Source organism: Podarcis erhardii (genome assembly GCF_964252035.2).
Source record: "Podarcis erhardii genome assembly, chromosome: 17".
In the NCBI taxonomy this organism is placed as follows: domain Eukaryota; kingdom Metazoa; phylum Chordata; class Lepidosauria; order Squamata; family Lacertidae; genus Podarcis; species Podarcis erhardii.
This window is the reverse complement of record NC_138515.1, coordinates 16,777,045-16,801,064: the sequence shown is the minus strand read 5'-3', so window position 1 is coordinate 16,801,064 and position 24,020 is coordinate 16,777,045. Positions and strand designations below refer to the sequence as shown.

Sequence of the window (24,020 nt, the reverse complement as noted above, 5' to 3'; positions counted from 1 at the left end):
CAACAATTAGATCCTCTGCTTTCACCTACCTTTGTTTCCATCATATCAACAAGTGTGAACTATTTACCCAAGCATGAGTTTGGGTAGCCTAGGTACAATCATGCTCTAACCAACTATTTTACTCTTTGGTGATTCAAGCCACAAAGCTATTTTACTCTTAAATGCCATTTTAGTGCTGCAATTAACCAAACATTTTTCTCTCTTTGGAGCCAAAATTGGGACTCAGTGGTTCTTCCTAATTCCGCCAATTAGTTAAAATGACTAATGATGCGGTGCAATGGGTGTGCAACGACTGTGGATAAAAGATCCCAAAATATCAACCCTCCAAGGTTGCACATGTAGACATGGATGTTCATGTACAACGTGTGGTTTAGAAACACGTGACGCCTTGGTTACAGCGCACTGTTGAAACTGGAGTACTAGATAAGACGGATTTTTTCTGTACAAACGTTCAAACTAGGAAATAGTATATGTTTCCTGGACACTAGTGGCTAACAACAGGTGCAAGCTTCCATAAATCCAAGTGGGCTTTGAAGTTGTGTTACTCGAACAGCAGTTTCCTATGTCACCTGGGAAACCATTTTAAAAAGCAGAATCCTGTATTATATATGGCACAGGGCTCAGCTCTCCAAAGCAAAATGTCAAAAAAATCCTCTGGATGATTCCAAATAGCTCCTTGACTCACTGACTTTATTAACAGGGGGTTGTTTTCTACAGATTTTGCACTGATTTTAATGCCACTTGAGTTTAAAGAATTCAGACATTTTTATCATGCATAATATGCAGCATCACAATGGAATGACTAGTTGGAATATTGGAATATTCTGGTTGGATTTTTTTAAAAGGAAGCATTATGGACTAAAAGCCATAATAGAATGTTGAAACTACATTGCTTCCATTAATTCTTCTGCATTGCTTTTACTTTTGATAACACAATTCAAATATTTCATTTATCACATATGGCTTCTCATGAGGAAATAATTACACCAAGCACTTTTGCTCCTTCCACTGCCTCATTTCTAGACAGATTGTATTTTATCCATCCTTACTGAATACATGAAAATCCCTAATTTGAATAAATATGAGAGATTTAGATTCTAAATTGAGAGATTTCACTAACAGCACAACACACATGAAAATGTTTTCTTGTGCAAGGCCGCCACCTGGTGGTTGAAGAAAATATACATACTGTATTATCAACTGTTCCCTCCTAAAGATGCATAAATATCAAGACTTCTCTAACAACTGTTCCCTTTGCATTCCTTTGCATGTTAGAAATGTTCCTAACCTCCATTTAACCCAGCACCACTTCTGTGTTTTATTTTTATACCCTTCCAGACGTTTCCTTCAACTTCTTTGCTTTCTGTCACCATTTTCCCTGCCAAACTTTTCATTATGTACAGTCATACCTCAATATTACGTTTGCTTCAAGTTGAGCGTTTTCAGGTTGCGTACCGTGGCGACCCGGAAGTACCAGAACAGGTTACTTTCAGGTTTCGCCGCTTGCACATGCACAGACATGCAAATTAATGTCACGCGCATGCGCAGAATCGGCGAATTGTGACCCGCGCACACGCAGACATGGGTTGCGTCCTTTTCAGCTTGCGAAACGGGCCTCCAGAATGCAGAGGTACCACTGTATTATTCTTGGGGGTGTCTCATGCTTCTTTTGCAACATGTAATATTGATGCTTATTAAGAGTAGAAACAGGAAATAAATTATGTAGCACCTTCAGAGATGCAGAAGAGGAGACATAAAGATAATTGTACTCCACTAAATTCCCAAAGGCTTTACAGCTTTATAGTATCAGCAGTTGCCAAATCAGTATACCTCTATTAAAAGCTATTCTCCACCACTTGGGATAGCTGGCCCAATTGCATTATTGGCCTTCTTGCATTAAAATGCCCAAATGCAAGGCACAGGACAAGAGTTCAAATACTGCCGTTTCCCTTCCCTCTGGCTGTAAGTTGTATCACACGTGTCTTCTTTCTAAGCCACCAGAAGAGGAAGAGAGCTTGGTACTCAAACAACTTGTAACCCAAACACTGCAAACCCGGAAGCAAGTGTTCTGATCTGCGAACTTTTTTCAGAAGCCAAACATGCTCCGTTTTGAGTGTTACACTTCCAATTTGAGTGCCACACTTCCGTGTTGAGTGTTACGCTGAGGTCTGTCTGTTCTTGCTATTTATTTTGCGTTTTTGTGGCTTTCTTTTTTTTGTTTTTGTGACTGTGTGGAACCAATTTAAGCTACTGATTGGTTGTGTGACTGCAGTAGATTGTTGACTGCTTTCATTTTATGGATCAATGGTCTTGTTAGATAGTAAAATTCATGTTAAATTGCTGTTTTAGGGGTTGTTCTTAAAAGTCTGGAACGGGTTAATCCGTTTTGCATTACTTTCTATGGGAAATCACGCCTTGGTTTTGGAACCGATTTCCGGAACGGATTAGGTTTGAGAACCAAGGTACAACTGTAAACTACTATTGGGACAATTCTATGTATGCCTACTCATACATAGAAAAAAACTCTAATTTATTTTTGCTTATTAAATTTGCATACTGCCCGTCATCTCAAGATCTCAGGGCAGTTTCACAACATAAAAATATTGTGTTCAGTGGGCCATACTCTCAGGTGGTGTGTAGACTGCAGCCTTTGCATCTCACGCCCACCTTCATCAAACATTCATAAGAATGGGGAAACTGCAAACTCATCATACAATGTGCACATGCACTGAATAAATGGAAATCAGATAATAGTCAAACTATGGGTCTTTTTTTAAAGATGCAACTTCAGCTAATTTTTAAGAATGACTGAACAGAGAGCCTACTTCATTATATATGCTTCCGTTAATATCAGCTCCATAGATCGGTGCCACAAAAGTTAGATTTTTCCAGTATTTACGCTCCAAGTCTTCATAGTCTAAATGTCTTGGGGTACAATATCTGTAAAGGGAGGAGAAGAAAGGAATTAGTTACAAAAGGTCAGCAGTTATAAATTCATTGTGTGTCTTGTAAAACTTGTGCGATTATTATTATCAGGGGTGACGTGTTATCACATCTGAAGTGAACAAGGAACTTTAGATATTATTTATGGGGAGGGGAGTTTTCCTGCAAAGTTTATCTATTGTACTGAAAGTCCCAAGAATCTGGCTCTATTACCAACTAATATCAACAACTGGCTGAACTCTGCAAGCCAACGAATTGTGCTAGGTGACTTGGTGTTTTCCTTCTCCTATCCCTCAACCGCACTATGCCAATGCAGACAGATAATTTTGAAGCACCTCTAACTAAAGCACATGAATATAAACCAGAGTGCGAAAAAATAGCATAGAAATGGTTTGTATGCATTCATCTATTTGTCTCATTCTAGTTACACTGTGTTGTACCATAGGCCTTTTGAGCAAATTCATTTTTCCAAGCCTATCTCAAATGCATATGCCATTTCCTATAATCTATGCAGTCTCGTTTAATACCATAGTTCTTCTCTGACTGTTTTTAGTGGGCTTATCTTGCATATCACAAATGTAGAAAACCAAATACAGGAGTTAGATACGAGATACTATAAATGAACCATAACCAAATATTGGAATTTTTGGAATAAAAGTAATTCTTGCAACACTCTTAAAAGTAATATTAAGATAATTCATATTTGACTTGACTTAACTAGAGCTGCTAGCTTTGCTTTGCTGAAAGGTCTTTTGTCTGGCAACTCAAAGGTCCTCCAGCAAATGCAGTAGGAATTTCCTTTCCTTCTGCAGCCCGCTGCAGCCCTCCACCTGCTCCAAAAGATTTCCCCAACCATCCAGGTTAGATTTTGGGGAAACACCAGGCACTGCAAGTAGGAGGAGAGGAAGTCCACTTGTGCAAGCAGGCTGACAACATTCATTGCTTCTAAATTGAAATCAAAATACTGCTATCAGCTTATTTTCTAATAGTTTTAGGCAGCCTCCTACCAAAGATATACCAAAGGTATATCAATATAGTTTCTAAAGTGAAACATTCCCTATCTCCAAAAGCTGTGTGACCTTGAGAATAGAAACTCTGCAGAACAGCCTGTGTGGAGGGTTTGCAGAAAAAGTGGAAGTGTAAAAATGTGACGAATGTGTTTTTATTAGCCCTTAGAAGCCAAGTATTAAGGAATTTTATTGGATTCTATTGGGGGGAAATGCACACATGAGCATAAGTATGCATTTGTATGCATTCTTAAACTACAGCTTTTATTTAGAAACCATAAACTGCAATCTATAGATTACCCACAGTATACATGACTTAATTACTCTAAAGTAAAACTGTAACTTAAGCGTGCAGCCACATAATCTCCACCTTGTGGTGGCACTGAATGACTATACCTACTTGTCACTGTTGGCAAGTTGCCGAAACTCCTTCACAGTCATTGGCTTTTTCTGAATGTTGTACTGAGTGAAGAGCCCTGATTGCCCGGTAACCATCTGTTGAATTGGAGCTGGTATAATCAGAGAATCAATGTCATCATAGCATTTTCTTGGCTTCCACTCCTTGGGGGGAATCACCTAGAAATTTAGAGGAACAGCATATTAACAGCAGCCAGTGTAATTTAAAAGAAGGTTTAAAAGGATGAAAACAAAGAGTTACATTTAATGAAATTCTATATAAGGAAAGCCAGCAGTATTATCTGGAAAATTCAACATTCATGTAAAGCCAGTAGATTTGGTGGCCTAATGGCAGATATTAGTTGCCAGAATGCTGCTTAACAGTGGAATTTTCTATTTGTTTTCTTTGGACAGCGGCCCCCTGCTCTATAATATAAGTGTCAAAGCTTCTTGCTGTATCTCAAGAGGGAGTCAAAAGCTTTGCTAAATGTGCATTATTTGGTCCATAATAAGAGCAGATAATCTCTGCCAAATATTGCTGGACTATAACTTCCGTGATCCCTGATTATTGGCCATGGGATTGAAGGGAGTTGGGAGTCCAACAAGATATGGAGGGACACAGGTTAGATACCCCTGGCGTGCAGCCATAGTGCTCAATGTTTTAACAGAGAGAATATTTGATCCTGGATTTTAATTTCTGAAAAATGTGTTACATTGTGTTAAATATTACCTTATGCATGATAGAAAAAGAAGGTGAAAATAACAGTGGCGTAATAGCCACGGGCTAATATTGTGTTAACTCCAAATTATGAATAAAGGCCAACCTATGCTAACTCTGAAGGGTTGCGGGTGGCGCTGTGGGTTAAACCACAGAGCCTAGGCCTTGCCAATCAGAAGGTCGGCGGTTCGAATCCCCGCAACGGGGTGAGCTCCCGTTGCTCCGTCTCTGCTCCTGCCAACCTAGCAGTTCGAAAGCATGTCAAAGTGCAAGTAGATAAATACTACCTTCCAGCGGGAAGGTAAACGGCGTTTCCGTGCACTGCTCTGGTTCGCCAGAAGCGGCTTAGTCATGCTGGCCACATGACCCGGAAGCTGTACGCCGGCTCCCTCGGCCAGTAAAGCGAGATGAGCACCGCAACCCCAGAGTTGGTCACGACTGGACCTAATGGTCAGGGGTCCCTTTACCTTTATGCTAACTGTTTTATAAAAGAACTGTCAGGCATTCTATATTGCATTTTGTTTGTGGCAGTGAATATTAAACTAATTGGTTGAGATGCCATAATGGCACAAAACATTCACAAGTGTTCCAAGTTCTCTGGGGACAAAAGCACTTGGAACACTTGCAGATTTCTGTAAAGGAAGGAAAAGTTGTCAGTTTGCAAGGAACTAAAATCCTCACATGGGGCTCTTGGGACAAGAATAGCTTTTCTGACAGCCAGAGGATTGGAAAACGATCCTAGGACAAATTAAAGGGTAGGAAATCAGAGGCAAGGTAAAGGAGGTGTGAGAATATTTTTTAGGTAAAGAACTGCATTACTTAAGTGAAAAGCTGGCAGGGATTACTTTCTAGTAGTGGACAAGGCCAGACCCACACACAATCACAATTCATGTGAACTGTATCGTGTTCTACAGGAGTTTTGAATTATCTTCCATGTATCAGCTAATTGTCATTTGGACTAGAAGCTGTTGGCCTCAGTGCTTCTGTTCACCAAAAGGAGTGATTTACCAGAACAATTTATGGCTTAATTCTTTAATAATATGTTGCCTTTTACTTTTTGTCTGGTTTAATTTATCTGCCATGCTTTTATGCATGGCTGTAGTGAGCACAGGGATTTGTATTTTAATTGTAACTTGCTCAGGAATATTTTAAAGAAATAAACGGTGTGTTTTATACATATGACTTAACTTTGCAAATTACAATGGCTCTCAACTAGTGGAACTTTAATTTCTTCTTGCGACACAACTGTAGTCTGGATTGTGTAAGGATTGTATTTGTTGGCCTAGATTCACAGACAGATACACTGCTTGATAGAAGGATACTTGTAAGCATGTGGACAAATTGTATACTTTAACAGCGTTTTTTCCCCTGCTAGCCCAACCCTCCACATGCACAGGCCTGCAGTCTTGGAAGTTTGTGCCCTGTGCCAAGTGAGTCCTGACTCTTGACATGCTGAAGATGGTTGTATTAACCATTCTTTCAAAGATCTGTAATATCTTGAAGTCAAACCATCTGGTCCTGGAGATTTACCTAATTGCATATTCTGGATGGCCCCTTCAACCTCCTGATCCGTTATTTTATAATTCAACATTAGCTGTTTTTCCTGAGAAATTTTGTGTAGTCCATTTATTTTCAGAAATTGATCAATGTCCATTTCTTTCTGCTTCTCCTGTGTATAAAGTTGTTTGAAGTATCTTCCTGATCTCCACTGGGTTCTGTATATTCTTTCCTTCCACTTCCAAATTCGTAATAGTATTTAGTTTTTGTCTTTTTTTCATTTGCCAGGCCAATAATTTTCCACACTTATTTGCCGATTCAAATGTCTTTTGCCTCATCTGTTTAATCTTCCATTCTATTTCCTGATTCATCAGATTTGTATATTGTACTTGGTATAACTTTACCTCTTTCAGAATCTCCTGTGACTTTGGTTTTGCTCTCAGTTTCTTCTCTCCTTCCTCTATTTTTCCCAGGATTTTATCCTTTTTTTCATTCTGAGTTCTCTTCTTAATTGCATTCTGTTGTATTAGGAATCCCCTCATAACCGCTTTGCTTGCGTCCCAAATTACTCTTTTTTCCACTGTAGTATTCATATTTATTTCAAAATAGTCTCTTAGAGTTTTTTGGGCCTTCTTGGTCACCTCTTTATTCCTAAACAATGTATCGTTCATCCTCCATCTAAAGGAGCCAGTTGGCATCAATTTCATTTCCATCTTCACAGCATTACGGTCAGAACAAGTTTTGGGGCAGATCTCCACTTTGCTGATCTTCAGAACCAATCCCCTGGTTACCCAAATTTGATCAATTCTTGTCCATGTCATTTTTGCCTCGGAGAAGAAAGTTCCCTCTCTTCCCACCGTGTTCTTCACTCTCCAAATGTCAACTAAATCCATATTATCAGTCATGTCAAAGAAAGTTTTAGGTAGTCTACCATCTTTGGTGACTACCTGTCTCTGTGCCTTATCCATATTTGTAGACACCACTCCATTCATGTCTCCCATCAAAATCATGTTATAGTCCATATAGTCCATCAAAATATCATGTAGCTTCTTGAAGAACTCCGCTTTTCCTTCATTTGGTGCATAAATACCTACAATTAGGAATTTCTCTCCTTGTGATTGAATTTCAATTGCAATGAATCTTCCTTGGTCATCTTTAAATATGAATTTCGGTGATAGGCTCTCCTTTGCATAAAGGACCACTCCTCTTTTTTTAACTTTATCTGATGAAATAAATTCTTGGCCCAATCTTTTATTACTCAATATCTTCCTATGTAGCCTTATCACATGTGTTTCTTGTAAGCAAATCAAGTCCAAATGTTCTTTTTTCAATAAATGAAAGACTCTCTGCCTTTTTTCCAGGGAATTCAGTCCATTCACATTCCAGCTCGAAACCTGCAACGCCATCATGTATTTATGCTGATATTCCTCCAACTGCACCCAATGCTTGCTCTTCTTCTGTTGATGGTAGTGGTGGCACGTTCACTGGGAAATCCAGTCCAAAGGATAATGTTGATATATCCAATATTCCCTTATTTGGTGATCCTCTATCCAATGCTCTTTGCTCTAATCCTCTATCTGGTGATCTTCTATCCGTTGCTCCTGACTCTTTTCCAAGTCCTTTCTGCAGATCTTCTTCATATTTATCCAAAAACTTTATTTTATCTTCTACTGATCTTATTTTTATTTTCCTTCCTTTGAAGCTGAAAGATAGACCTTGGGGAAACTCCCACCTAAAGATAATTTTGTTCCTTCTCAGCAGGGCTACCAGATCTCTGTAGTTAGACCTTAGATCCAAAAGGTATTTTGGGACGTCTTAAAAAATTTCCACTCTTGACCGTTGTACTTCTAGGTTCTTCTGTTAGTGCCAGCCCAATATTCTATCTCTCTCTTCTTTCGTTCAAAGGGTAATCAAGCAATCTCTTATTCTGTTCTTCTCTTTTTTCCCTCCTCTTCCAAGTCTAAAGGCCCTCACAATTCTAAACTCTTCTTGGTCCAAGTCCAAGTCCCAAAAGTCAGCAAATTCCTGTGTGATAAAATCTGTCAAACTTTCCTTCTCAAATTCAGGTAGGGCTCTGATGCTCAAATTCGTCTGTTTTTCTTTAAGTTCAATCATAGCAAGTGTCAGCTTATGTTCCTCAAGTTGCCTCTGTAGGGCTGGGACTCTCTCTGTCTCAAGTTCTATTACTTTACATTCAGCAGCAACAGCTTTCACCCTGGCTTCTTCCGCAGTCTGCCGTATCAAAGTAGATTCCTGTATCAATTTCTGGATGGTTTCTGTATTGATATTCACCTTTTTTCCCAAATTATTTATACTTTCTGTATTTAAATCAGTTTTAGTAGTTGTAGCATCCACTTTCACATTTATCGCGTCTGTTTTCTTGTTAAGCTGTTCCAGTGAATCATTTATCTTACTTAATGCAATCGCCAAGGCTTCTTCTGTCGACATTCCTCTTGATTTTGAGTGAACTGATACAGAAGTAGCCGCAGAAGAAGCAGGGAGACCTGGTGTTGAGCCTCTCCTGGGTTGCTGCAAAGTCCTCCCAGACCTTAATGTTTTTTCTGCGGTTTGCTGGTCTGTTTTTTCCTTTCCATTTGCCATAACACTTAAAAATTCAAGGTCAGTCCCAGGGTCTCACAGTTTTTTATCTTGCAGCTGGAAATTCCCCTAGCCCAGCTCTTGTAAAACAACCAGTCTCAAAGGCTTCCACTAGGGGGAAACAGTTTATATTTGTATTAATCAATAGTGTCCTCTTTTAAGCACAGTTCAAAGAATCCAAAGTTAGTATCAATTTTCAGTTACTTTTACTTCTTTTTAAAAGCAACCGGAGAGAGTAGAAACAATGTATTTCTCTTGTAGCTAACTGTCAATAAACGTTCTAAGCGCTGTCAAAAAGCGTCAGTCCTACTAGCAGCCCGTTTCCAGGGTCCGAGCGGCGGTATTTTAACACTCTTCGCTCTCTCCTGCAGGCGTATTTAGTCCACAACTTCCCCCCCTTCTCCTGCCTCCAAGGGGGGGATTTAATATTCTTTACAGATGGAGATTCAATCTTTTACAATAGGCTTTCCAAGACTTCTGCTTGCAGCCTCATTGCTTCAGTCTATTTACAAAAGGGGAAGGCGGACTTCCTGTATTGAGCCTCCCCGTTACGATACCAAATTAAACTTTTAAAAATCCAGTTCTCCCGCCTCAGCTCTACTCACGGTTAGTTACTTTAAAGTCAAATTGTCCACAGGAAAAAGTCAGCACTCTCCGGCAACAGCTATGCGGCTTCGCTCCGTGGAAGAAGCAGTCGATTCAAAGCACCGCGCCACTCACCTCACGTCGCTCCGGACCCCCGAAACCGGGTTTCCCCGCGAGTAAGGGAGGCGCAAAAGGTGCCCGCCGAATCCCACGCTCACAGGCTTCTCCCACCTGTGATTTTTTGCGGGTCTCCGCCTTTGCTGTGGCGGCCAGACCCAATTCCCACGGGGCAAATTCCTCCCGATCAGAGGAATTCTGCCATTACCGGAGGCACCAACCCGGAAGTCTCCTCCAAGTATTTCTTATTTTCACAATAATTCCTTTAGGTACAGTTTACCCATATTTTTACCTGTACATTATCTGTACAAATAAAGGTATGATGATGATGATGATGCACCCCCTTGGCTCAGCACCCTGGGGGGGGACTGCTCGCACCACCCTAAATCCATCATTGATTTGTTTTCTAGATAGACATTAATACACTGAAGGTCTTCCTTAAGTCCTTTCAGACTGGATTGTCTTTACATGAAACAGCACAAGTCTAAAATACATGACAAAACTAATTTCAGCAAAAGATGTCACCCCTTAAAAGAAATTGTGAAAATGTAGGCAAATAAAATCCTGAAATTAGTACATGTCTCTTCATTTATGTACATCAGGTAAAAACATATGACAGAAGCTTTAGCCATGTAAGGACTTCAGTAAGATGCTCTGCACAAGTATTTATTCCACAAGTTTTCAGAAAATGTATGCACACTTGAAAAGGAACTAAATATTGCTTAGGGAGGTAGAGAAACCGTGCATTTAAGATGTATGCATAAAAATCAAATATGTGCATAGCAATTCTCATTTTCATGACTATTAAGCATGCACTTGTGATTTGGGCTACACAGTGTGAATATTCTAAGAACATTTGCATGCTTTTCTTTAACTCAAGGTCAATGATGATTTTTTTAAGGCCACAAAGCTCAAACTAGTTTAATTCTCACAGTATCTTCTCTTGGAGCCAACATGAATAAATTTCTGAGAATTTATATTTAACAACATACCACTGTACTCTACTACCTTTGAAAACATATTGAGTCAGTTTCCATCCCAAAGAATTTCAGCATTATGAGTCATACATTATATAGTAAAAAAAAAAAACTGGTTCTGAACGGAAAAACAACAGAGAGATAACTAGTCCAAGGTCACCAAGCAGATGGCTTCAGCAAAAACAGCACCAGAAGCCCAGGGAGCAGCAGTTGAGCAAGCCCGAAGACATGGAGATGGAAGCATCCCCATTTCCACACTCTCCAGCTCCTCAGCCCACCCCTACCATTCATCTTCCATTCTCACCAGCTGATGCCTTGTGCTTCATGCCTTCCATAGGCCTGGACGCAAAGAACGAGGTGCAGCTTCAAGTCAACAGCTGTGAGCTACCAGGAACCTGCTGAGGCTCTCTCAGCATCTTTATCATGGCATCTCCCTACCGCTTGGTGGATTCAGCTAGCTGCCCCATTCCCTCCCTCTACCGGCAACCTCATCTTCTGCTACCATATAGGCCAAGGTTCAGCTGAAGAAGCTGGAGATGCAGCTGGCAGATGAACCATCATGCAACGAGAGCATCTCGAGCGTGGAGGCACTGCTGGACCTCCTTGTCAGGAGTGTGTGCAGGAGCCAGGCCCTGTGACCTGGGGCTTTCCTAAGTTTGTTCTCAAGAGGCAAGGAGTGGCTGCACAGGTGAGGCCGACTGGTAACTCACAGCACCTGATGGCAAGAGCTGGGAAGGGATGTAAGGTCAGCATTTCGCTTTGGCTCTTTGCCACAGCAACACGCTTCCTGCCTTGCTACGTTTGGCTTCTTGACTCCTTGCTTCCTGATCCTCAGACCCTTAGCTTCTTGACTCCTTGCTTCCTGATCCTCAGACCCTTGACTCCTGGTTTCCTGACCCTTGGACCCTTGGCTTCTTGACTCCCAGCACTCTGACCCTCAGACCCTTGGCTTCCTGGCTCCTGGCTATTGAGAGGGATGTGTGCAAGCTCCTCATCAATGACACCTGGGCAGGCTACCCAGAGTCAACCTTACCATTGGCGGTAAGCCCAACAGCCCCTTCATCTCCACTATGGCCCACTTCCTGAGGATACCAGCCAGTGCAGCATCTGGCTGCCCTGGCTTAACAACAAGCACTATGTGTATTTTATGTATGTTTTAATGAAATGAAAAGAGTCACTGGGGTGTGTAGAGCGTGTGTCTGAACTTAACTGTGTTTAGCTTTTTTTTAGTTGCTATTCTGTTAATGTTAGTATTTTATAGATTATGAAAGCTGTATTGTAATATGTAATTCAACTTTTGTTGTAATTATTTTTAGTTGCTTTTCGTCTAAGTGTTTTCTAGATCATAATTGTTTTATTGAGGATTTGTTAATTATCTCATAAGATTTATGTTGTATTTGTGATGTTCTATTATGCTTTATTATGTTATTGTGTTTATTGTTTGTAAGCTGCTATGAGACTCATTTGAATGAAAAGCGGCACAGAAATACAATAAATCAAATCAAAATGTTGATTGCACAACACAGGTGGCCACTTAATCTGCTTGATAAGTAGATGACCCTCTGCAGGTTATCGTTTAAAATTATGTTGTATGCTTGAAATTCTACTCTATACTGCTGATAATATTTCACCGTCAACGTTATAAGAGGCCCCAGGACCAAAAAGCATGTATCCTTACTTCATCAACTTCGGATCACAAAAGTGCACCTTTATTTGTTTCACTTTTCTTGTTCTCTGTCATTGTTCTCTGCTTTTTAACATAACTGCGGGACTGTTGCCTACTTTTATTGTCCTTCTATTATTTTTCAGTATTATGTACCTTATTTTACTGTTTTGCTGCATTTGTAAGTCACTTTATGAATATTTTGATAAATACTTGATATAATTTAAAACCATAGTATTAACAATAATATTAAGACTCAGCCTCTAACAATGCAATCTAATGCCTCTCTACTGAGAAGTGATTCCTGTTTAACTCAATGGGACTTTCTCCCACATAAATGTATATAGGATTGCAGCATAAAGCGTGACTTTCAAGATCCTTTCTCTGTGAATTATGGACTAGGGTTTACAGTCATTACTAAAAATGCACACTATATTAAAAAACTAACACCATATGCAGCCTTTTAACACAGTCACTTCTCACTGATGAGATGCAGACCAGATAAATAGGACATTGTAAAAGAAAAAGTAATTCTGGTTTTAATTGTCAAACTGCATACTATATAGCGGCTAGGACATATTACAAGTTTTAATAATCAATATTCAAATACAAATGCCAACATGTTAATAAATTGTTGTTTTGCATCATGCATTACACATCAGATAGAAAAGATTACATGGTATGCTGTGTTTACCTTAGAAATATGCTGGAGGAATTGAGGACAAATAAGTTCAGCACTACTGGGGGGAAAACCACCCATTCCTATTACTAGAACATACTTTACCTTGACCAAAGTCCTAACTGTTGTATTATAATGACAGGATCCAAATGCATCCATTACTAATTCCAATACAGTGGTACCTCTGGTTACAAACTTAATTCGTTCTGGAGGTCTGTTCTTAAGCTGAAACCATTCTTATCCTGAGGCACGCTTTCACTAATGGGGCCTCCCACTGTGCGCACGCCTCCGGCATGCAATTTCCAGTCGCGTCCTGGGACACAGTTCGCAACCAGGAGCAGCTACTTCTGGGTTAGCGGAGTTCGTAACCTGAAGCGTTCATAACCAGAGGTACCACTGTATAATATTGGACAAAAGATAGATATTACCACAATCAAGGAAATCAAGGTTATTCTTTGTTTTGGTGCCATGTTTCTTGACTTTGGACATTTTAGTGCAACAAGAAGAGAGTATTTGTTTGTTTCTATATGTTATATCAAATAATGTATAGTCAGTCCATTGATTTCATTTAGCTGTCACAGAATAGCCAAGGTGAATATTACATCTGCAGTCTCTTACTATTATAATAAAATTAAATGCCATAATCCCTAAAGACATACTACATATTTTTTAGGTTGCAACTATGAAGCAATACAATCTCAGGAGGCCAGTTTTGTTTGGTCAGATCACTTCCTGGTGCAACTGGACTTCTCTGCAACCCATCCCCTCTGCAGGGAGGTGGGACCGACTCGGATGGTCCGCCCCCGCCACTTAATGGATCCAAATGGTTTCCAGAGAGTGGTAGTGGATGCTTTATCCCATGTTGATGGCCTTTCAGCCAATTCCCTGGTGGCCCGCTGGAATGTGGAGTTAACCAGGGCTATTGACTGTTTGGCTCCGAAGCGCCCTCTCCAATTGCATGGAGCCTGGAGAGCCCCGTGGTTTTTCATGGATCTGAGGGCAATGAAACAATCGTTGAGACGGCTAGAGCGCCGGTGGCGGATAACTCATTCCGAATCTGACCGGACACAGGTTAGAGCTCAACGTCGAGCCTACCAAGTGGTAATAGCGACAGCGAAGAAGACTTTCTTCGCCGCCTCTATTGCATCTGCAGAAAACAGCAGCAGGAGACTTTTTCAGGTGGTTCACAATTTAGCGGAACCACCTGCGACATCGGGGCCCAGTATGGGCCACATGATCTCCTGCAATGATTTTGCAAAGTTTTTTGCAGATAAAATCGCTCAGATTCAGGAAGAAGTAGACTCCACCGTGGGAGCAGGGCCAGGGCGGGAGAGTGCTAGAGTCCTGTCTAGTCAAGTTGTGTGGGATCAATTCCAATCTGTTACCTCCGAGGATGTGGACAGGCTGCTTGGACGAGTGAAGCCAACCACCTGTCTCCTGGATCCTTGCCCATCCTGGCTTGTAAAAGCTAGCCGGGAAGGACTGGGCGATGGGCTTCGTGGGGTGGTGAATGCTTCCCTCCGTGAGGGAGCCTTCCCAGACCCGCTGAAAGAGGCGGTTATTAAACTGCTTCTTAAAAAACCATCTTTAGATGCGGCCACGATGGCCAACTATCGCCCAGCCTCAAATCTTCCATTCTTGGGCAAGGTGATTGAGTGAGTGGTTGCTGAACAACTCCAGGCACGCCTGGAAGAAGCGGACCATTTGGATCCCTTCCAGTCAGGATTCAGGCCTCATCATGGGACTGAAACTGCCTTGGTCGCACTGGTTGATGATCTCCGGCGGGCTAGGGACAAAGGTGAGAGCTGTTTCCTAGTTCTGCTGGATCTCTCAGTGGCGTTTGATACCATCGACCATAACATCCTTCTGGACCATCTTGAGGGGCTGGGAGCTGGGGGCACTGTCATACAGTGGTTCTGCTCCTTCCTCCTGGGCCGTGTTCAGAAAGTGGTGTGGGGGATGAGTGTTCAGACCCCTGGGCTCTCACTTGTGGGGTGCCTCAGGGTTCTGTCCTCTCCCCCATGCTTTTCAACATTTACATGCAGCCACTGGGAGAGATCATCAGGAAGCTTGGGCTGGGTGTTCATCAGTATGCGGATGATACCCAGCTCTACCTCTCTTTTAAATCAGAACCGGTGAAGGCGGTGAAGGTCCTGTGTGAGTGTCTGGAAGCGGTTGGAGGATGGATGGCGGCTAACAGATTGCGGTTGAATCCTGACAAGACAGAAGTACTGTTTTTGGGGGACAGGAGGCGGGCAGGTGTGGAGGATTCCCTGGTCCTGAATGGGGTAACTGTGCCCCTGAAGGACCAGGTGCGCAGCCTGGGAGTCATTTTGGACTCACAGCTGTCCATGAAGGCATAGGTCCATTCTGTGTCCAGGGCAGCTGTTTACCAGCTCCATCTGGTACGTAGGCTGAGACCCTATCTGCCTGCAGACTGTCTCGCCAGAGTGGTGCATGCTCTGGTTAACTCCCGCTTGGACTACTGCAATGCGCTCTACGTGGGGCTACCTTTGAAGGTGACCCAGAAACTACAACTAATCCAGAATGCGGCAGCTAGTCTGGTGACTGGGAGCGGCCGCCAAGACCATATAACACCGGTCTTGAAAGACCTACATTGGCTCCCAGTATGTTTCCAAGCACAATTCAAAGTGTTGGTGCTGACCTTTAAAGCCCTAAACGGCCTTGGTCCAATATATCTGAAAGAGCGTCTCCTCCCCCATCGTTCTGCCTGGACACTGAGGTCCAGCTCCGAGGGCCTTCTGGCGGTTCCCTCACTGCAAGAGGCCAAGTTACAGGGAACCAGGCAGAGGGCCTTCTCGGTAGTGGCGCCCGCCCTGTGGAATGCCCTCCCATCAGATGTCAAAGCGATAAACATCTACCTGACATTCAGAAGACATCTGAAGGCAGCCCTGTTCAGGGAAGTTTTTAATATGTGACATTTTAGTGTTTCTTTCATCTTTGTTGGAAGCCGCCCAGAGTGGCTGGGGAAACCCAGCCAGATGGGCGGGGTACAAATAATAAATTATTATTATTTATTATTATTATTATTATGGTTCCTTCTCTAGCTTTAGTCAAGATCTCATTAGCAGTATTGTGTTGCACCCCTTCAGAAAACACCTGCATACTTCCATGACACAGGTCTCCAGTGTGCAAAACAATAACCCAAGAGAGTTGTTCCTTTATATTTATCTAATGCATAACATTATATATGAAACCAAGGTATCGAACAAGGTATTAATATAAATCTACAAAGCATTTCACTTTGTAGAAAAATTCCCGAGAATATGCACGTGAAACCCTCTGTATGCAGAGATCTGTCTTTTCTACAGAAGAGAATGGAGAACCCTTGCTAGCAAAGGATGTTCCATGTGTACTTCTGAGGCCCCAGAATGTAACAGGGAATGTAACAGAATGTAAATATGTAAGAACAAGTGAAAACAAATACGTTTTAATTTGTTTCCTGCAGAAAGAGACATACAAAAAGAAACAAAACTGAAAAAGCACTTGGCTTTGGAGGAAAATTACCATCAGATAAAAACGTCTTGGGAAAATTTGAAAATAAATTAAAAAACAAAAAACAATAGCTATTCATTCATTCATTCTTTTACTGCAGGATATATCAGTGAGTAGCTTATAAATTGTAGTAATAGAATATGAGTACCAACTTTGTCCCCAGGCAGTCATTGGTAAAGCCAAACCCATGCAACATTTTTCTGATATTTGGCAGTATTTCCCCCCCCCCAGCTATATTTCATTCGCATTGTGACATTTGATATATAGTTTGTTAAGTCATTTGCATATTAGTATTATCTAGCTATCTGATAGATCTTTATAATGATATGTATAATCTTTATGAGAACTTTATACGGAGTCAAAACAAAATAAAAAAATTCCTTCCAGTAGCACCTTAAAGACCAACTGAGTTAGTTCTAGGTATGAGCTTTCGTGTGCATGCACACTTCTTCAGATACCTTCCATTTCATGCGGCTCAATGTGGTGCCTTCCATAGTTCCAGTTACAGATAGGTAGCCGTGTTGGTCTGCCATGGTCAAAACAAAATAAAAAAATTCCTTCCAGTAGCACCTTAAAGACCAACTGAGTTAGTTCTAGGTATGAGCTTTCGTGTGTATCTGAAGAAGTGTGCATGCACACGAAAGCTCATACCTAGAACTAACTCAGTTGGTCTTTAAGGTGCTACTGGAAGGAATTTTTTTATTTTGTTTTGACCATGGCAGACCAACACGGCTACCTATCTGTAACTTTATACGGAGTGTACATATTAAAATTGGTGGTTCTTTGCTCTACACAGAATTTTAAAGGATTTACCTTTGCCAGTCCAGCACGATGAGCACCTTTTGATTCCATGTAAGCCAAGTACTTATTAAAGTCCTTGAACTCATCCATTGTAGGCCGAAAAGTCATGATTTTACAGCTGGGGTTTGGAGGAGGGTCCAAGGATTGAGCAGCCATGGCTGCTCAGATTTACGCCTGGTAAAACACAAACACTGTTAGTCATGCAGCAGTGTATTTGAGTAAAAAAAATATTGTAAATGCTTTATACATTATATCAATGCAACTGCATCCAACTGCTGATCATGTTGTGCCTCTTTTCTCCTGCATTGATTGCTTGTGCATAATACAAATATGTGGTTATGAAGACAAGGTTAGGAACAAAAATGGACAGGAAACAATGTTGGGAACACACCTCAAGTTGAAGACACATCCCAAGGAGAAATTTATAAAAGAAGTTATTCATTGTTTCAATCAAGACCCTCAAAGACTCTAATTTTTGTTTGAAGGATGATCCACTTTGTCTTATATGTGTCTTTGTTATCGACTGATAAGTGTTAGCAAAACAGTCTGGCTGGTTTCAGTGTTTATGTCTGGCATTTATCATAGCCCAGGCAGTTTCTGTGTAAAAGGTAAGGAGGTCAGCCTTAGGGGTTTTTAATTTGGTTTAGAGTCCTACAGTATTGTTAACTGCACAAAGTGAAGCTGTATGCCTTATCCATTATTGCTAAATGGACAAATAAAGCAGAATTTAGTTCTGAAATGCGTAATTCCATACATCATCATCAGCCGCAGCCCATTATTGTTTTTCATTGATGAGGAAGAGGAGTTTGGATTTGATATCCCGCTTTATCACTACCCGAAGGAGTCTCAAAGCAGCTAACATTCTCCTTTCCCTTCCTCCCCCACAACAAACACTCTGTGAGGTGAGTGGGGCTGAGAGACTTCAGAGAAGTGTGACTGGCCCAAGGTCACCCAGTAGCTGCATGTGGAGGAGCGGGGAAGCGAACCCGGTTCCTCAGATTACGAGTCTACTGCTCTTAACCACTACACCACACTGGCTCTCGTTGCTTTGCTTTGGCACCATGTCATGATGCATGGGGTTCAGTCATATGAAGACAACAAATATTCAAATAAATATCCTGTAGTTACAAGTAGCAGACCTCCCTCCTCCTCAAAATAATAATTTATTTCCACAGATATCCATAGGCTGGCCCTGTCTTCAGTGTACAGGCATTCAGCAAACCAGGCCATTATGTGGAATGCAAATTCCTCTGTGCAACTTCATGCCCAATTCAGCCCTTCACTGAATGAAGAAATGCAAGTTCTGAAAACTGCACAAGACTCCAATTCCCTGGCATGTTTCTGCCCCTGTGCTGGGGATAGGGATTTATGTAGATCCCACCATATGTAGGCTACTTCCTCGTTTTTTAAAAAAGCATTAGCAGTAATATCATTCATTGCTCATATAGGATGACCTCCTGCTTTATGAAATACCAGTAAGTAATTTAGGATTTAGCAGAGAACAAGAGTCCAACAATAAATATGCAGCCTTTTATGTATTTGCTGTTCAAAAGTGAAAAGCTTAGGAGAAAAGACATTACTTGGCATTCTAACAAACTCCTAATAAGCGTATGAGGCTGTGAACAGATTAAACATTGTTTTTACCTGCTGATTTGACACCTGTCTTCTACATCAACTGGAACAAACAGGTCACTGTCCACTTATGTACCAGGAGACTGCAGGGGAGAGATAATTTGTATTAATGCAAGTGTATAAATAATAAACTTTTATATATTTGCAAACATAGCAATACATTTTTATCAATTTAATAAAATATGCAATCTAAGTTTATAACTATTTTATTCTGAAAGGTTTTAGCGAACAGAATATAACTGACAGATGAAACATGCAGCTCCGGACAAATAACTAATGAAAACTGGTGTTAAGAACTCAGTAGTGTTTGTAAAAAGATGCTGTAATATGAAAACAAATTAAACTTATTCCAACAGACAACATGCAGCTGAAACCTGACAGAAGTTTCACTGTTACAATATTGGGGGGAAGCTCCTGATTAGAATAAATTTATTTTTACTTTTAATGTGCAGGTAGCAAAAGTCTTCCTTGTTCTATATTTCTCAACAGAAAACTGTAGCAAAGGGCAGAAGCTTCATCTGCCAAAGCTGCTCTGGAAGACTGTTAGAGGACTGAAATGGCACTGTTTGCAAAAATGTGTAATGTTTATGTTATCTGTATCTCTGTCTTTTGATAGTAAAGTCATTATTATTAAATCCAAAATCATCATAGGGACGGAGAGGCTTCTGCAGCCTTATTCCATACAATTCCATTGTTGCATCAGCAAAATTAAGTTCCTAAAGAAGGAAGAAGTACATTTGAACTTCTGTTCTTATAACCAAGCATCTGCTCATGAATTTAATGTAATTTTTCCTTGCCGTAGTCATTTCAAGCCTTCCTTTTATGTTCTTGTTAACATGCCAAAATACATAGATACAGGGTGGATTTTATTTAAATCAAATCGATTTAAACCATTATTTAAATCGCGATTTAAATCACTAGTAAGACTTGATTTAAAAAAAATTACATAAAGGCTCATTCTTGATGGTATGATCTTAATATTTACAACCAGAGAAAGGTTTCATTTTTGGAATAATAAATTTTCAGAGTAGTTTTTACATTTACAGTATATCAAAAATTACCGATTTAGTTATATTATCAGAAATACATAGAAAGATAATTATGAAATTACTGTGAGGTTTAATAAGTTAACTGTTTATATTTGGACAACTTTTCTGCTGCACTTTATTGGAAGGAGAAAAATAATCATTTCCTTAATAATAATTTATTTAAGTAAAGCAATAACATTATAGCATATGTATCCATGTTTGTTAACTGATGTGGTTAAACTTTTTATAAAAAAATAATAGACTGAGTTTTAGCACACATGAAAAACTTAAAACAAATCCTTATTTCCAGATTAATAGCCTTTGGACTATAATGTAACTTAAATAGAAATCTTTAGAAAGACTTTTTCTCCAAAACCATTTTATTTTAAAAATCTGATTAAAATAAAAAAATCCTATTTTTATTGATTGATTGATTGATTGATTGATTTTTATCCACCCTGCATAGATACGGCAGAACAATCAGCTCTACCCACCAAATATGCAAACATATATTTATAGGTAGTAGCAGTGCTGTTATCACCCCAGTTCAAATTCAGACTTTAAAAAATGGGAGGAAGTTACCTGTTGCCCATCTCAGGGTTAGATGCAATTATTTCCCAATTTGCAGGAGATTGAACTGGTGGCAAAAGCTAGCTGTACCAAACTTAAAATAACTTGTCAGAAAGAATAACAAGCCACACGCCCTCCAATATAAATGCCTGGCTAGATAAATATAATAGCCACTTAGGTTTAACAAACCAAAAAGCATATGCCATACACTATGTTTAATTACATGCTCTAGTTTCAATCTATGCAAAGCAGAATATAATGTTACATACTACTTCTCCATCTCATAACAAAGAAAACTCAGCTACATTTAGTGAAATCTCACGTGTCCAAATTAGATTATGCCAGCTGTGACTTTCTTTTGAACAAGGGAAGGCAAGAGCATCACCTTTTGTTGAGCACAAACCTTTGCAACAAAGCTGTCAAGTTATTAACTACCACAATCTAACTTTCATTTTCATATCACACCAAAAAATGAGACAAAAACTTTGACAGCAGATTGACAGTTGCCTGAACATATATTGCATAATGCATTTAGCATACTGTAATATGCACTGGCACACTGCAGCCTAACAGAATGAACAAAAATGTTTTGACAAGTGAAAAATGTCCTCTATTTGTGAAAAACATATTCTAAACATTAGGATCACTGAGCTGTACTGCCAATTGAATAAATTAAACTATGGGAAATAAAGCAAGTATTAACCTTATCTATGGTGCTAAATGCTTTAGTTACATCTTGACTGGAACACTGGAACATGCTGTAGGTGGGCCTGTCCCTGAAAACCACTTGGAAATTAAAATCACTGAAGAATGCTGCCAGTAAAATCTTGACTGGGCCGAGTGTTAGGACCATGCAACCATTTTAGTCTAACAGCTGCACTGGCTGCTGGTTTCTTTCCAAGTATAATTCAAGGTCTTATTATCTTTTAAGGTCTACTTGCGATCAGCCACTTCAAGGCCCATCTCCTGCAGTAGGCTTGTTATGTGGCAATGCACCATATGTGAAATTCCCTGCTCCAAGAGACTAAATCAACTCCTTCTTTATCAAGATGCTGCTGGCATCTGAAAACTTTTCTTTTTAAACAAGTCTCTGATTCTGATGCTGTTTAAACTAATCAACTGCAAGCTCTAGCTCTCTGGGTTCCCCCTTTTTACATACAGTTTTTCGTAAAAGACTTGATATTTAGCTGTTTTAGTTTGGGGTTGTTGTTATTTTTGTGTTTGCTTCTATATTTTGTTAGCTACTTTGAGAACCTCCTTTGGAAGGGGAAAAAGGAGGATATTTTTTAAAATAAATAAATATTGGATTGGATAAAAGTCCTGTGTTTAAAGAATTTAAAACACCTATAGGACAGGCATAGGCAAACTCGGCCCTCCGGATGTTTTTGGCCTACAACTCCCATGATCCCTAGCTAACAGAACCAGTGGAGAGGGATGCTGGGAATTGTAGTTTCAAAATATATGGAGGGCCAAGTTTGCCTATGCCTGATATAAGGGAACTCTGGCTCTCCAGATACAGTGGTACCTTGGGTTAAGTACTTAATTCGTTCCGGAGGCCCGTACTTAACGTGAAACTGTTCTTAACCTGAAGCATCACTTTAGCTAATAGGGCCTCCTGCTGCTGCCACGCCGCTGGAGCACAATTTCTGTTCTCATTATGAAGCAAAGTTCTTAACCCGAGGTACTATTTCTAGGTTAGCGGAGTCTGTAACCTGAAGCGTATGTAAGCCGAGGTACCACTGTAGTGGACTACAGCTTCTATTAATGTGGATCACTGGCCATGCTGGCTGGTCCTGATGGAAGGTGGAGTCAAACAATATCAGGAAAGCCTACAGTTCCCTACCTGTGACTTAAAGCATTTGATCTACAGGTTTGCACATCAAGCTTTGCATTTTTCAGCAGGAAAGATGACAGAAGCAGAAGCTGCTTATAAACTGAGACAGTGCAATCAATCCCATATGACTGAATTTGTACAGATGCAAGTAAAAAAAGAAAAACTGAATTAGATCTAGAGTATACACACAGAAAAATGAACACATATATGCATATCATGCTGTACACAGACAAGCAATATTCCACTGGTGCAAGAAGAGATCATTGGTTCTGATGACAGAGAGGGCTTGGACATGTGATTGTATCCAACCAAGTTATAGTCAGAGTAGACCCACTAAGTTAATAATGTATATTAATTTCAATAGGTCTTTTAGAATATGACCAACATTGCATAGAATCCATGTAGTTTTCATGGTAATGGGGGCCAGCCCTCCACCACAGAGCAATATGTCCCATTTGGGACTAGGCTGCAGAGATTGCAAAACAGTCTTTGAGAAGAATTCAGATTATAAACCTGAAAATTGCACCATGGTGCAGGTCATCTTGGGTTGGGGTATAGTTGGGGTTTGTTGCTGTTATTGATATTAATTTTGGTATCTTTATTTTTAGATCTTTTTATCATTTATGTGGAAATTGTTAAATTTGGCTGTGTACATCTTGATGTGTTATTTATTGTTTACAACTATTTTGTTATATTTGTAACTATGTATTTTTTCATGTTGCAAGCTGCCTTGAGCATGGTTTTAAATAACGAAAGGCTTCATACAAATAAAATGATGTATGTATGTATCTCCAACTACTTGTTTATAATTATTGTGCTCAGAGAAGGCATTTCAACTTCAGCAACAAATGTATCTCCACTTCAATAATAGTGTTTATTTGCTACTTTTTTATAAATAGTAACTGCTTTGAAAGCTCTTTTGTTGCCTTTATTTCTCATGAATGAGAGGCTAGGACACTTCATTCATTCCCAATATAACTAATGTCCCTGAGGTACTCTATAAGCATTTCTTTATTTACATCAGCAGTTTGTAAAATACAAGTGTAAAATGCATCCTGATTATTCCTACCAGGTGCTTCACTGGCATGCCAGAAAAGCAAAACACAGAAGAAAAGTGAAAATTCTAAGAAAAGTTTTGTGATCATTACTTATTAGAAATAACAGCACATTTAAAATAGAATTTTAAGAATCTCAGGTTAATTTATTACAATTCTACCAGGGTCAGACTTTAGTCTTTCAAATTTCAGAGGTGTTCTGTGAGAGGCAAAAATCCCCCACCACCACCTTTTGCCTTCTCTTTAGCTCAATTCACTACGTCAAAGTTGTAAAACCCTGTGGTGCCCCCTAGACTTGGCACCCAGAGCAGCAGAACCAGTCACCCTACCCAAAATCAACCTCTGTTTCTACAATGCACTTATTAAGACACATATGCATCATCACACAGCTCAGACAAAGAACC

The 24,020-nt window shown here is 40.1% G+C and overlaps 1 protein-coding gene across 5 annotated transcripts in view; it reads right to left on the bottom strand.

Annotated features, from left to right (window-relative positions):
• KDM4C (lysine demethylase 4C) overlaps positions 1–24,020 on the bottom strand; it is a gene marked incomplete at its 5' end in the record, with an annotated part of 189,539 nt that overhangs the window by 162,575 nt on the left and 2,944 nt on the right. For 4 of the 5 annotated variants that reach the window (XM_081844872.1, XM_081844867.1, XM_081844869.1 and 1 more), the window contains 4 exons: positions 2,826–2,940; positions 4,351–4,526; positions 17,510–17,671; positions 19,142–19,212. In XM_081844872.1, the coding sequence (XP_081700998.1) occupies positions 2,826–2,940; positions 4,351–4,526; positions 17,510–17,653 (435 nt within the window). Of the gene's footprint in view, positions 1–2,825; positions 2,941–4,350; positions 4,527–17,509; positions 17,672–19,141; positions 19,213–20,739; positions 21,203–24,020 lie in introns of those variants that run through there. The other variant, XM_081844868.1, reaches the window with a different exon arrangement.